This window comes from Oryzias melastigma, linkage group LG9 (assembly GCF_002922805.2).
Source record: "Oryzias melastigma strain HK-1 linkage group LG9, ASM292280v2, whole genome shotgun sequence".
NCBI classification, from domain to species: Eukaryota; Metazoa; Chordata; class Actinopteri; order Beloniformes; family Adrianichthyidae; genus Oryzias; species Oryzias melastigma.
Window position 1 is genome coordinate 16,579,482 of NC_050520.1, and position 14,415 is coordinate 16,593,896.

The following is a 14,415-nucleotide window of genomic DNA, read 5'->3' on the forward strand; positions in this document are numbered from 1 at the left end:
TGTGTTTGCTCAGACGCACAAAAAATTAGAGGGAACATTGGTGGTTGCCATAGAAACAATGACCAAGACCAAGTTGGACCAATCACTGCTTATTGACGACCTCTAGCTCCAACCGTATTGCTAAAAAAACTATGACAGACTTGACCTTTTTTTGGTCCCTAGATCTAGTTCTCATATACAGTCAAAGGTAGCCTTTGACTGTATATGAGAACTGAGCTGAATTCCTTCCATTTCAGGATTTAAAGTCAACTGGGTATAAAGTAGTAATTTTGTACCGTCTTCCATGATAAAAAGTGTGACTCTACACCAGTAGTCCCCAAACTTTATCTTGTGAGAGCCACAAAACTGTTTTCGGGTTCGGTTTGTAGGCTAACAGAACAAGTGTAACAATCACAGCCGAACCATTTATGGTTTTCCAGAAAGCCAAACATAGACAAATTTGTAAATAATTCATTTATGTAATCTTTATAGAAAAAAACAATACTAAAACATTTTAAAAACTAGATATAAAACTTTACCTGGAATAATGAATAATAATAATAATAATGGATTAGATTTATCTGCGCTTTTCAGGACACTTGCGCTTACATTGTGCATCCATTATTCATTCACACCTCATTCATACTTGGTGACGGTAAGCTACTACTGTAGCCACAGCTGCCCTGGGGCAGGCTGACAGAGGCGTGGCTGCCAGTATGCGCCTACGGCCCCTCTGACCATCACGGAACATTCATACGCATTCACACACCAGTGGAGCCACACTGGAGGCAAGTAGGGTTAAGTGTCTTGCCCAAGGACACAACGACACTTGGCTGGCAGGAGCCGGAATCGAACCGCCTATCCTTCGATCATTGGCCGACCCGCTCTACCACCTGAGCCACTGTCGCCCTAATGCTAGTGTAAATGCTGTAAGCTGAATGTTGCTGCTGAAGATGCTACTGCTAATTGCTGAAAAAACACCTAAGTTGAAACCTGAAATGGCTGAAACTAATAGCTGAAAAAGCTGTAGCTCATAGCTAGCTAAAATATTAGCTAAATGCCAAAATTACCCTAAAGAACTGAAAAAATTCTAAATTAGCCGAAACATCTAGCATAAGGCTAAAGTATTAGGTAAACTCCAAATTATCCTGAAAAACTAAAAAAAAAGAAGCCTAAATTAGACAAAACAGCTAAGACATATAAGCTAAATGATCAATTAGCCTAAAAAACTGGTAAAATGTCTAATTTAGCCAAAACAGCTATAAGGCTAAAATATTAGATAGACTCTAAATCGGCCTGAAAAACTGAAAAAAAGCCAAAATTATCCAAAAGAGCTAGCGTGTAGCTGAAATATTAGCTAAACTCCAAAAAAGCCTAAAAAACTGAAAAAAGTCTAAATTAGCAACAACAGCTAGCTTGTAGTTTAAATACAAGCTAAGCTCCAAATTAGCTTAAAAAACTTAAAAAAAAAGTCTAGATAAGCCAAAACAGCTAGCCTGTGGCTAAAATATTAGCTAACCCCAAATTAGCCTAGAAATCCTTAATAGTCAAAAAAGCTAGCATTAAAAGAGCTGAATATTTCAATAGCTGAAAGAGCTGAAGAGCTATGGACGTCCAAAAGAACATACCGAAGAAAAAAAATAAAAATAAAGAAAAAGTGAATCATTATAGTGTAAAAGCCAATAAATATTCTATCCTCGCCCGTCATAGTTCAGACTGCAGAAAGGTGGAATAAAAAGTTATGTTCTATGTGGGTCTCGATAGTGTGTGGGGGGGCGGAGGGGGGCGGGCCAAAAGTGGAGGGGGGCCTGATCCGGCCCGCGGGCCTTGGTTGGGGACCCCTGCTGTACACCAAAAAAATTACTTTCATACACCGTGAAGTCAAGTCAATGTTTCCAGTCATTACAGTTTGAATTTATAAGGTTTATAGGAGTAAGTTTTGTCAGGATGTACGAGCGGCAAACTGCGGTCAGCCTCCTCAACCATCTACCTCACATATCCACGCCAGTGGGGGGGGGCATTACCTGTCCGTTACAGATGGCGTCAGCGTCGTAGATTTGTCCGTCCACGCAGCACTCTATGAACTCCATGTTGTTCTCCGTCAGAGTCCCCGTCTTGTCGGTGAAGACGTACTCCACCTGCAACAGCATGATCGTCATGTGTGCTTTCTGTTCTATCCACACATCTTATAAATCAATTAAAATGAATGATTTTATCTCACAATCTCTAAGATAGCATACTTGCACTTACAAATGCAAAACAATCTGAATCTCTTTCCAATAAAGCAGGTGTTTATTTTTGGCGAAGAACCACAGCGGTGTTGGTTTTCCTGGCTGCTCAATCAATGCATCGAGAGAAGAAGTCCCAACTGACGACGGTTTACTCAGACTATCCCTGGAAATTCACTGTGATCTCCACAGCTGACCTTCTTGGTGTGTGAAGGTCCACCTGTTTACTGATTCAGGACATTCCTACCCAGCATGCTCTTCTTTAGGGAAAAATCCTAACCGCCAGAACCAGAGATTCTGCTTGCTATGTTGTGCACAAGTGTGTCTGTATAATTCTGGCCAAATATATTTTTATGCAGATGTTCACTACTTTTCTATCGTTTTTCTAAACACTGGATACGACGTCACCGATTTCCAAATTGGTGACGTCGTATCCAGTGTCCAAATTCAGCTTACAGCATTCCCACTAGCATTATTACAGCTAATGCTTCATATCTAGTTCAAAAATAAGTTGAAAAGTTACAGTTTTTTAATTTTTAGAAATGTCGTTTTAGAGTGTTTAATAAATATTTATCCTGTTCGGCCCGCGACCTAAAGTGTGATTTGGATTTTGACCCCCCTGTGCGATTGAGTTTGACACCCCTATCCTAAATCTTTCTTGTAATCTGTTGGTCTTTTGTTTAAGTCATTAGGATAAAAGAATAAAGTCGATCTCACCTGACTGGAAGGATTTTGACTCATCTGGATTACAATTATCACAAATGTTTGGACCTTTAGGGGGACGTTAATCTACTGAATTGGGCGTTAAAGCAGTTTTCTAGTGGTTTCGTCACCTGTCCCAGCTCCTCGTTCAGGTCAGACGTGTTGACCACGGCCTTCTCGTCCAGCTCCTTCTCGTGCATGTCGTCGTCCCACATGATAAAGTAGGAGCCCAGGAACTTCTGCATCTCCACCGTGACGTACATGGAGACGGGAATGATGTAGTTGAACAGAACCATGAAGGCCAGGAAGTCCGTGAAGGCCCTGATCACCTGAGAGAGGAGGGAAGTGCGCGTTAAGATCATCAAAGATGAGCAGATGTTTTCTGCAGAAGGTCTCCAGAGGCCTCACAATGTGTCTTTGCCTCTCCGTCTCCGTCCTCTCGTTATACCAGGGCTCGTCTCTGTTGGGGTCAGCCTGCCAGATGTACTTCAGCACCGTGTTGATGAGAGCTTTGCTGATGAGGATGCACAGGTAAACCACCAGGTAGGAGTTCATTGACCTACAGGAGACAATAACCAGTTCTTTCCTTTAACTTAAGGATAAATGCAGTTGAAGAACTTCAACTCAAAAAGCGTCTTCTCACTGTAAAGCTATGATCTGAAATCACAAAAAACAAGCACTCTCAAGTCTGAAATGAGCCTGAGAAGTCCTTGAGCTTAAAGTCAATCATGTTTACCTGCAGCTGAGTCATTTCAGAGAATCTAAGCTGAGCAAGAGCCAACCGGGCACACGCAGTAACAAAGAGCGAATGCAATCCACCTACAGTCGTTTCTACAGACCATCTGGAGGCGGGACTGAGAGCGCCAGATGGACAGAAAATTGATTCAGTGAGTGCAAGGAGCCTCAGAGACTGACTGACTGTCAGTGAATGAATGAAGATAGAAGATAGCAGATGGATGGAAGGATAGGTTAAAAAAATAAATAAAGAGGTCTGCATGCCAATCAGTGCTCATGGGGTTATTTGACTTACTTTTCCACGGCGGATCGTTTTTGAGACTTGGACTGGTAGTTGAGAGCCATCTTGGTTTCCATTCCCGTGTAGATGGCAACGGCTAAAAGGAATCACCAGCACATTTTAACACATTGCATCTCATACTTTCATATCAATAATGTCTAGGGGGTGTGCTGTACCATAGATGTACTTGGTATTTTTGAGTGTGGCTCCTCGGAGCAGAACGTTCTCCGACCCCAGCGGCCTGTAACGGACCCAAAAACTTTTAAATTACAATTCTTATCTCAAAAGAACCAATAAAGTTACAAAAATGTGCAGTCTTTAAAGACCCACTCCAATGAAAATGGTGTTTTTAACAAGTTCTTGTGGCATATAAAGAAAATTGAGATTAAAACTTTATTTCTGAGTATTTGTTCAGGAGCAGATGAAAAAACATACCATTTGAAAAAGATCGCATTTGTGACGTAGAAGCTTCAATTCACAGGCCATAAGCTCAACTCCAAATCATTCAGTTGCAAACACACAGATCCATGAACATCTTTGTTTTCTTCATCTGAGATGGAATTTGGTTTAAACCACGTGGGTCAAAGTCAAGGCCCGGGGGCCGGATCCGGCCCTTCAGATCAGTTTATTTTATTGTTAATAATGGCCCTATGTGATCTTGCGCTTATTTCTCCAACCGGTTTATCCAACTGAAGTCATTTAAATCCCAATACTCATCCATTTCCTCTGGTGTTCCTCAAGATTCTGCTCTTGGTCCCCTCCTCTTCATCACCTACCTCCTACCCCTCTGCAATGTATTCCGTAAAATTTAACATTGATTTTCATTGTTTCGCTGATGACACCCAGCTCTATCTGTCCAGTAAACCCAACCCCTCTTCCACCTTCCCCCCTCTCCTCCTGCCTGTCTGAAATTTAAACCTGGTTCACCTTAAACTTCCTCAAACTCAACAGTGACTAAATCGGATTACTCCTTGTAGGTTCCAATCCACCCTTTCAAAAGTCTCCAATTTCACATTTTCCATTGACTCCTCTACAGTTTCTCCTCCCCCTCGGGTTACGAGTCTGGGTGTCATTCTTGACACTTTATTATCCTTTCAATCTCACATCAATAGCATTACTCGGTCTGCCTACTTTCACCTATGTAATATTAATTACCTCTGCCCCTCCTCCCCAACTCTGGAACTCTCTGCCCCCCAACCTCTGCAACGTTGACTCCTTTATGGCTATTAAATCCACACTCAAAACCTGTTTAAATCTGCTTTCCCAAATTCATAACATTCCTTCATCTTTAATCTGATTTTATTAAGATGTCAACTTATTTATTGTGTTTTTAATATATATTGTTTTAAAGTGATGTTATTATTAGGTGGTGTGTATATATATATTCTCCAATGTTCTTTAACAAACCATGATGAGAAGTGTTTTTGATGAGTATCAGTAACAGACATCTTCAGCCACGGGGGTGGCGGGATAAGGGGATCTCCATATTTGCCGATTCGGTGTATTCACCGATGTCTCTGGTCCCCAACCCCCACGAATAACGGGGGATTCATGTAAAGTGTGTATTTTATTCAGTCTATTCTGTTATTATGATTTGCCTTTCAAGATAAAATGTTCGTTCTTGATCCCGTATTTGTTTAATAAATTTAGCCCAAAAAGTGCGACTTGTAGATTACTTTTTTTTCATTTTTCAGCTGCTGCAACTTTTCTCTGGAGCGACTTATAGAGAGAAATATATGTTAATCATAATTAAAAGAGCACTTCTAAAATAGATGATTGGAGTGGGACTTTAAAGCAATCATCTCAAACTCCTTCTTCAGAGTAACTTCTCCACTGATCTTAAGGATGTGGTTACCTAGCAACTGACTCGTTGTCCATATAGATGTTGATGCGGCCGACAAATCTGATCAAAAGGGAGAAAGGTGAAACTGGAGGTTTCTGAAATATAGATATGTATGCAGCAAACGAGAAGGACTGACTGACTTGTACAGGTCTGGCTGTGGTTGTTCACATTCGATGGTGGCGTGGATGGAGTCGACCTCCTCCTCGGTGGTGAAGGCTTTGGTGTCCTGGACAGCGTAATAGGTCTGTGAATTAGAAACAGAGTAGAAACATTTAGATTGATAGGATTTATTATGAGAAAAAGTATGAAGGAACAGCTGGTCAGATGTAGAGAACTCACCTTGTGGCTGCTCTCTCCATCCAAGCTGGCTGTGGTAACGAAGCACGTCCCATCATCTCTCGATGAAGAGAGGAGGATGAGGTCGCAGGGAAAAGTCTCATCTTCTTTCACATAGACCACATCGCCAACCTGTGACAGATCACAGCTGTGAAGATGGAGCTTCTAAAGCAAAAGAGTCCGACCTTCACTGCAGCCGGTTTTCCCACCTGCCCACAGGTTATGGAGAAACGAGCTAGATTGATGGTTTAAGGTTAACGGGAGCAGATAAACAGCTTAGCAATGGTTCAATCTGTTCTCTGGCACTCACCGTGAGTCTGCAGCTCTCTTTGCTGATCTTCTTCCCGCGCTGGACCACGGTGACCAGACACTGATTGACAGCTTTGTCTGCTTTGTGCCTCAGCCAGTCCTCGTACCCCTGAAACACAGGACACCAGCCTGGCTTTAGACCTACGGTGTGTACGATGTATAAATACATATACAAATATGCATATATATATATATATATATATATATATATATATATATATATATATATATATATATATATATATATATATATACATATATATACATATACAGTATATATACATATACACACACATATATACATATATATATATATATATACATATAAACATATATTCATTCATCTTCTTGACCGCTTTGTCCCTTTCGGGGTCACGGGGGTGCCGGAGCCTAACCCGGCTACTGATGGGCGAAGGCGCGGCACGCCCTAAACAGGTCGCCATTCAGTCGCAGATAAACATATATAAACACACATATGTATGCTTATACATGCTTATATACATATATATGTGTATATATATCTATGTATGTATAGATGGAGGAAATTGATTCGCTGTGGCGACCCCTGAAGGGAAAAGTCGAAAGGAAAAGAAGAAGATATACACACACACACACATATATATATATATATATATATATATATATATATACATGTATATTTGTTGAGATAGACCTCACCTGTTTGATTGCTGTGACTATGATGACAAAGAACAGAGGCAGGCCGCTCGTGACTGGACTTGTGGGTGTGTCGATAATTAACTGTGAACAAAAACAAACTCAGACCAACAAGGACCTTTGTGGAAAAAACATCATATATAAGCTCTGGAATAATTAGGTATTTTTCAATCTATGCATGAAATAAACCAATCAATCAATCAAAGTACTGAAGCACTGGGAAGTGAGATGAAAATTGTATAAATAAATAATTTATGAGAAAATACTTTCATGATTTACTATTATTGAATATAAGAAACTAAAAAATGTTAAAATTTATATTTACAGTCTGAGATTAAAAAAAAAATAAATGAATAAAACAGCCAGATCTATAACAATTGTGCTATGCAATAAAATAAGCTTTTTTTTCTTTAAAAAAATGACAAAAAGTTAACAAATGTGAGAATTTCACAAATAAAATGATCTATTCTTATACCAAAATTAAGAAAAAGTTGCCTTTTTTCCTAAAAAAAAAAACAACTTTAGATAAATGTAATGGATTAAAAAATATATATCATTTTGTTCTGGCATATTTGAGATTTCTGGTGTTATGTGTTTTATTTCAGTCACAAATGTAAACAAATATTCATTTAATGTCTAAGATTTAAGAGAATAAATCAAATAAAATAGTCAGATCTATTATAAATATATGTAGTGCTGTAATATTAGCATTTTAGTCTTAAAAAAAGACAAAAACTTAACAAGTTTGAGTTTTCAAACATAAAAGCATCAAGATCAAAGGTAACAAAAAGAATTCTGTAAATAATTAACTTTTAAATAAACTGATTGGGTTAATTGTGTTTACTACATAAAGATGGATTTAATCTGAGTTTTTTTCCACAATTTCAATAGAAAACTGACAAAAAAAAATAATTTTAATAACATGTTACAGCATTTTCCTTAAATTTTATTGGGGGAAAAAATGTAATCTTCAAAAATATTTACATTTTTTCAACATCTAGAAGTAACTTGCGAGAGAGCAAGTTTAAGTGTCCAAAACAAGACATTTTTATAAAGCAAAAGGAATCCCAAATTTCTCGCCCCACATGTAAACAGTAGGTCAATAAATTTACAAGGATTTCAGCTTAAAGCTTAAAGCACTAAGACACGTTGTCATAGCAACTGTTCAGGACTATTTTATTCTTTGATAACTGGTTTGGCACATTTTATGACAAAATATGACATATCATCTCCAGAATCCAACCCAAACGTCTCATTTTGACCTTCAAGGAGACCCGAATCTTTCAGGAGGCACAGAAAAAGAGGAGCAGGAGGGATACAAACAAACTTCACATTCGATGCGATTCGCAGAGCGCTTTTACCTGAACCAGGAAAATGATGAGGAAGTAAAAGTTGGCGACTCGCCGGAACTGCTCGAACATGTTCTTGGGGATGAAGTTCCAAAACGTGTACTGCAGAAACAAAAGTCCAGGATTTAGAATGTTTACTCCAAAAAACTTCTGCTTCACTATTTCAAAATAAAAGAATACAGATAGAAAAGGACAGGCTTTTTGTTCTGATGTGAAGTCTTTTCTTTTGATTGACTTTACTTATATGTCCAACACTTCCATTCTTTATCAACACAAGTTTAATTCCTAAAAAGCTTGGATGAATATGCTTTTCTGACCTTGCAGGAAACTATTCTGTTGTCGGGAAATCTTTGCTGAATGAAGGCATCGGCTCCGGGGGGAGGCTCCTTGTGTCCGATGTAGACCGTCCTGCTGTCCACATAGTTCTCCTCACCAGCACACTGCCAGAAAACACAAAAAGCTACTTCAAAGTCTTAAAATGGGAAGATTCAGTCCTGCAACCGTCCAGGACGTAAGGAACCCATTCTTTTCACAACCACATACTCAAAAACTGGCCAGAATGTGCATACAGCTTGTATTCGATGAAAAAGAATTCTGGACATAGTGAACGGTGATGAATGATGCACCAAAATTTTCCCATTTTTTTCCCCCAACTTTTTTTTTTAATGATCTTTACAAAATTTCACACTTGAGTTTTGTTGACCTGTAGTCAAAAATCCCCTGTAGTACTTTGTACAAATTTAAACTCCTCCTGGGGATTCTGATCCTCCGAACTCTTTAAGTATCAATAGGAACATTTTTGAGAAATAAATGTTGGTTAGTGAAAAGTGGCATTTTCCTTATTACTCACACATTTTTTTAACCAGAATATTGTAAAATGTTAATATATGGATCCCTGGCTCAAGCTGAACGAGACAATATAAGACACCAAAGGATCAGATTAGAAATGTGGCCATGGTTAACAAAAAACCTCCGTTGCTATGGAAATCCCAAATTTTACTTTAGTCAATTCTTCTAAGAATTATATAGAACTGTTCGCCGCCACCAGCCGACTAAAAAATAAAATAGTTGCTATGGAGATAAAGCAAACAAAAACACTGCCATTTTGAAAAAAACATTTTGATTTAATTTTATGGGTGAAGAAAAAATTGTTCCGACATATTTACTCTATGTTTTATTTTTAGACACAAATGTCAAAATTTACTAATTTATTGTCTGAGATTTCAAAAAAATAAATTAATAAAACAGACAAATCTGGGTTAGTTAACAAAAAACCTGAGTTGCTAAGGAAATGGAAAATTTCACTTTTGTCAATTCTGCTAAGAATTACATAGAACTGTTCGTCACGATCAGGCGACTAAAAAATAAAATGGTTGCTATGGACATAAAACTGACAAAAAAGCCGCCATTTTGAAAAAAAAATTTTTTTGATTTAATTATATGGGAAAAAAAAAAAAGTTGTTCCGATATATTTACTATGTTTTATTTCAAACACAAATGTCAAAATTTACCAATTTATAGTCTTAGATTTCAAAAAAGTAAATTAATAAAATAGACAAATGCGGGCGTGGTTAACAAAAAAAAAACTCAGTTGCTAAGGAAATCCAAAATTTTACTTTTGTCAATTCTGCTAATAATTACATAGAACTGTTTGTCAACACCAGGCGACTAAAACATTAAATGGTTGCTATGGACATAAAAACAACAAAAAAGCTAACATGTTTTGTTTTTTTTCCATGTATAGCCCTTATCAGGGTGGCAACGAGGGGGGACCACTGGAAGTCTTATTTATGCATTTATTTATAACTATTTAAAAATACACTACATAGTGTATAAAAAAGGGATTTGGAATTTGACAAATGTAAGAAGTGGTGATTCTGTTCTCAGATTAAGTCAGTCTGCTTCTGAGCACATCCACATATGCTGTAAAAGTTTTATCAGCTGAGAAATGATGTTTCATATCATCAGCTGTGGCACAGATTCTTTTGGTTCAGATGTGGACGCCTCGAGAACAGGATGATGAAAGCCACGTTCCTGTCCCCCTCTCACTGCTCGACTGCGTGACGCAGCAGCAAACGGACTCCACTCGTATAAAAAGCATAAAAACAATGAAGAACAGCGACTTCCCACTGAATGAGCACTTTTGTTTCCAACGGAAAAAAATGGAACTGGAATGCAGAGGTCGTGTATGCACACATGCGCACTAGCACAGCCGCCCACATGGAAACCATTTATCCACTCACATGGATAATGTGCAGCTTAGCCCCGACAGTCATCAGTCAAGGTGCCAACAGATTCTGTCGCCACGGTGATCGAGTTTTCTTCTTGTTACAGAAGTGAGAATGTTTTTTTAAGAGTTCTGGAGCCTCAGATGACATTTTTTTTGTTGCTTTTTTTACTTATTAAAATAAAATTTGAAAAAAGCGGATACTGCAGTCAGTAACTCGGCCCCTCCCACAAGCTTAACTACAGCTGCAGATAAAAGACATTAGTCTACTTTTGATTGTTTTGTTTTTAACATCATGCTACAATTAACCTTTAGGTTCAAACAACTGATTTTTATCAATCTGATGTTTTTGGATAGAAATAAATTAAACAAACTGCCCCCCCACTTCTATAATTCTGCTCTGAATCTGTTGTTCTGAATATTATAACAGACTCTTACATCTTTTACTGAAAAAACCTTTGCTTTTTGTTTTTGTTTTTTTTTTTTTGGTCACAAATGCATTTCAGGAAATGATAGAGGAACTTCAAAGCCTATGAGGGAAACCCACACATGCTACAATAGCCTTACTTAAATTTACTTTTTAATGCGTCTGGAGAGGCAAAAAGCTATCAGAATGCCAATTTCTACTACTTTAAAACCATAACTTTTTAACATAATTATGAATAATAAAAATTCAGGAATATTATTCCAAAATAAATCAACTTAAACCTTAAATAACTTTCAATATTTTACTCTCCATAAAAATATACTTTGGTCAAAATTATACAAGTTAGAAATCAGCACAAGATAACTTCGGGTCATTAATAACAATAAAATAAAATGATCTGGAGGGCCGGATCCGGCCCCCGGGCCTTGACTTTGACACTTGTAATAAATCAACGAATGTCGTACAAACCAACAGATATTTTTAAAGCTTATATACAGTATATATCTCACTCAGAATTGAATCAACAGGGATTTCAGTAAACAAATGATGGATCATTTTGACTAAAATATTGATTTTAGTGGTTAAAATGAGTTTATAAGATATATACTGCTCACAAAAATTAAAGGAACACTTTTTTATTGGTCCTGGCATGAATTGCATTAAACCTGTGTGATAATGTTCTTGTTGGTTAATCAGCTGAGGGCCTCGTTAATCAATTTCAGCTGTATTGGTGTTCATGGAATTAACAACAGGGGCACTTCAGTGGCAACAATTAGAAACCCTCCAAACAGGACAGCTCAGGGATGCCCTCACACAGATCTGGGAGGAAATGCCATAAGACACCATCCGTCGTCTCATTAGGAGCATGCCGCCATGTTGTCAAGCATGCATACAAACTGGTGGGGGCCACACAAGATACTGAAAAGCATTTTGAGTTGCAGAAATGAAGTTTTGTTAAAAATGGACTACCCTGCCACATCTTCATTTCACTCTGATTTAATGGTGTCTACACAATTGAGCCTCTGTAGGCTGAAAACTGTTATTTCCATTAAAAGACTTGGCATCCTTTAGTTCCTAAGACACTGCCCTGTTAGTATTTGTATAGACAACTTCATATTGAGATCTGATGGATCTAATGTGTTTCTTTAAAGTGCTCCTTTAATTTTTGTGAGCAGTATATATATTTCAGTAAAACTCTAAAAGTTTGAGTTCCTGGATTTTAATTTGGTGAGAACTTTTTTTTTTTTACAATTTGGAGTCATTTTATGATGAAAGACAAAATCTTGTTTTATTCATGGGGGACTTAAAGTAAGAATTTCAAAATAGAAGCATAGTCTGCTTCTGTGGGGATTAGCTTCAGGAGAGTTGTTACTCCACTGACTTCTGTACCTGTCTGAACCAGAACGTCGGACACACCTGTGGTGAGAACCTGAACTCTACAGATCTGCTTCTGTTCAAACTTGTTCTTGATTTTTAAGCCACACCCAGTTCAGGTTTGCTTTGTCTGCCGCAGTGATCGCAACAAGTAAAAAGCTGCTGAGATGGTGAAGTTCTCACCAAATCGTCTGTTTGCACAAACACAGTAATCTGTGGAGAGTCCATTAGACTGAGCGTGCAGTGGCTGCATGGCCCACTTTACTCTGCGAGTAACCTGGTAACTGAGACTTTCACTTGGAGGCTATTTTTAAATTCTGCGTAATTATCTGTGACAAAGAAAAAATGACAGGGGAAGGAGAAGCTGGGAGCCAGAACAGAGAAGTTACAGATGCAACAATAATATCTGTGCAACCATTGGCAAATAATTCCATAAAATTAGCTCAACTAGCCAATTCAGCTGCTTTGGTTGAACAGTATAAGTGTGAAGACATTCAGAAATCTTTGTCATTTGCAGAGTCCTAAAAGATTCACGGTGAGCTTACAAATGTGTTTTTAGCATTGAAATGCACCATTAGCTCATAAATATGGCAAAAATATGCTATTTCTGTGATAAAGAAAAAACAAAAAAATAAATATTGGATCTAATGAATGACTTAATGAAATAGACATTGCTAAAAATCTCAAAACCCATTTCTCCAGACTAGTATATCCACCCTAAATAAATTAGAATTCTACTGTTTTTTTAGTAATTATTTTATGAATGTAACTTCTGTTTTATTCTTGTAATTGTGTTTTATGATTTGCTTTGTATCTGTAGGGTGACCTTGGGTGCCCAGGATGGTGTCATATAAATAAAATGCATTGTTATTCTTATTGAAATGTAATTAAAGTTAAACTAAAAAGCAGTTCAGCAGTGCCGAACTCTTAATAAGACTTCTAAAAAACAAAATGATACTACTAAAGCATAAAAGTATAGAATTTAAGAATGAAAAGTGGTACATAAAGTACTTTTAGTGAATATTTTATTTTAATTTTCCGTATTGCTGCTCTACAGACATCTCAAACAGAGCCACAAGATGAATACATTAGAACTAGAGGCCGACAGTCTGGGAGGCGGCGAATGCTAGCCTGGCTGCAATCACCAATACCTTAAACCTGAATGAACTTTAAAAAAAAAGTCTGTTATTTCCGTTGTGTTGTGGTTTTTCTCTTTGTTTTGTGGCTTTTGTCGTCGGGTTGTCAGCTTTTGTCATTATGTTGTTGGCTTTTCTCGTTGTGCTTCTGCTTTTATAGTTGCGTTGTGGCTTTCATTGACATACGTCTGCCATTGTGTTTCTGCATTTTGTTGTTGTGCTTCAGCTTTTGTCGATATGTTGTTTGCTTCTGACGTTGTGCTTCCACTTTTGTCGCCATGCTTCGACTTTTGTTGTTTTGCTTTGGCTTTTGCTGACATGTTGTGGCTTTTGTTGTCGTGCTTTGGCTTTTGTCGTTCTGTTGTGACTACTGTCGTTGTGCTTTGGCTTTTGTCGCCGTGCTTCAGCTTTTGTTGTCATGCTTCGGCTTTTGTTGTTGTGGTTTGACTTTTGTTGCCGTGCTTCGGCTTTTGTTGTTGTGGTTTGACTTTTGTTGCCGTGCTTTGGCTTTTGTTGACGTGCTTCTGCTTTTGTTGTCGTGCTTTGGCTTTTGTCATTGTGCTTTAGCTTTTGTCGTTGTACTTCAGCTTTTGTTGTCGTGCTTCGGCTTTTGTTGTCATGCTTCGGCTTTTGTCACTGTGCTTCGGCTTTTGTCGTTGTGGTTTGGCTTTTGTCGCCGTGCTTTGGCTTTTGTCGTTGTGCTTCGGCTTTTGTTATCGTGCTTTGGCTTTTGTCGTTGTGCTTTAGCTTTTGTCGTTCAATTCAATTCAATTCAATTTTATTTATATAGCCCAAAATCACAAAGAGATTTGCCT

General features: G+C 37.9%; 1 protein-coding gene across 8 annotated transcripts in view; it reads right to left on the reverse strand.

Moving 5' to 3' along the window:
* The window catches only part of atp11a (ATPase phospholipid transporting 11A), a 56,394-nt gene that overhangs the window by 19,554 nt on the left and 22,425 nt on the right, over positions 1 to 14,415 (reverse strand). For all 8 annotated transcript variants that reach the window (XM_024294431.2, XM_024294430.2, XM_024294432.2 and 5 more), the window contains exons 2-13: positions 8,754 to 8,876; positions 8,449 to 8,538; positions 7,091 to 7,171; positions 6,414 to 6,521; positions 6,107 to 6,235; positions 5,908 to 6,011; positions 5,780 to 5,827; positions 4,101 to 4,165; positions 3,940 to 4,021; positions 3,318 to 3,468; positions 3,041 to 3,238; positions 2,004 to 2,117 (exon numbers count right to left, since the gene is read on the reverse strand). In XM_024294431.2, the coding sequence (XP_024150199.1) occupies positions 2,004 to 2,117; positions 3,041 to 3,238; positions 3,318 to 3,468; positions 3,940 to 4,021; positions 4,101 to 4,165; positions 5,780 to 5,827; positions 5,908 to 6,011; positions 6,107 to 6,235; positions 6,414 to 6,521; positions 7,091 to 7,171; positions 8,449 to 8,538; positions 8,754 to 8,876 (1,293 nt within the window). The remainder of the gene's footprint in view (positions 1 to 2,003; positions 2,118 to 3,040; positions 3,239 to 3,317; positions 3,469 to 3,939; positions 4,022 to 4,100; positions 4,166 to 5,779; positions 5,828 to 5,907; positions 6,012 to 6,106; positions 6,236 to 6,413; positions 6,522 to 7,090; positions 7,172 to 8,448; positions 8,539 to 8,753; positions 8,877 to 14,415) is intronic.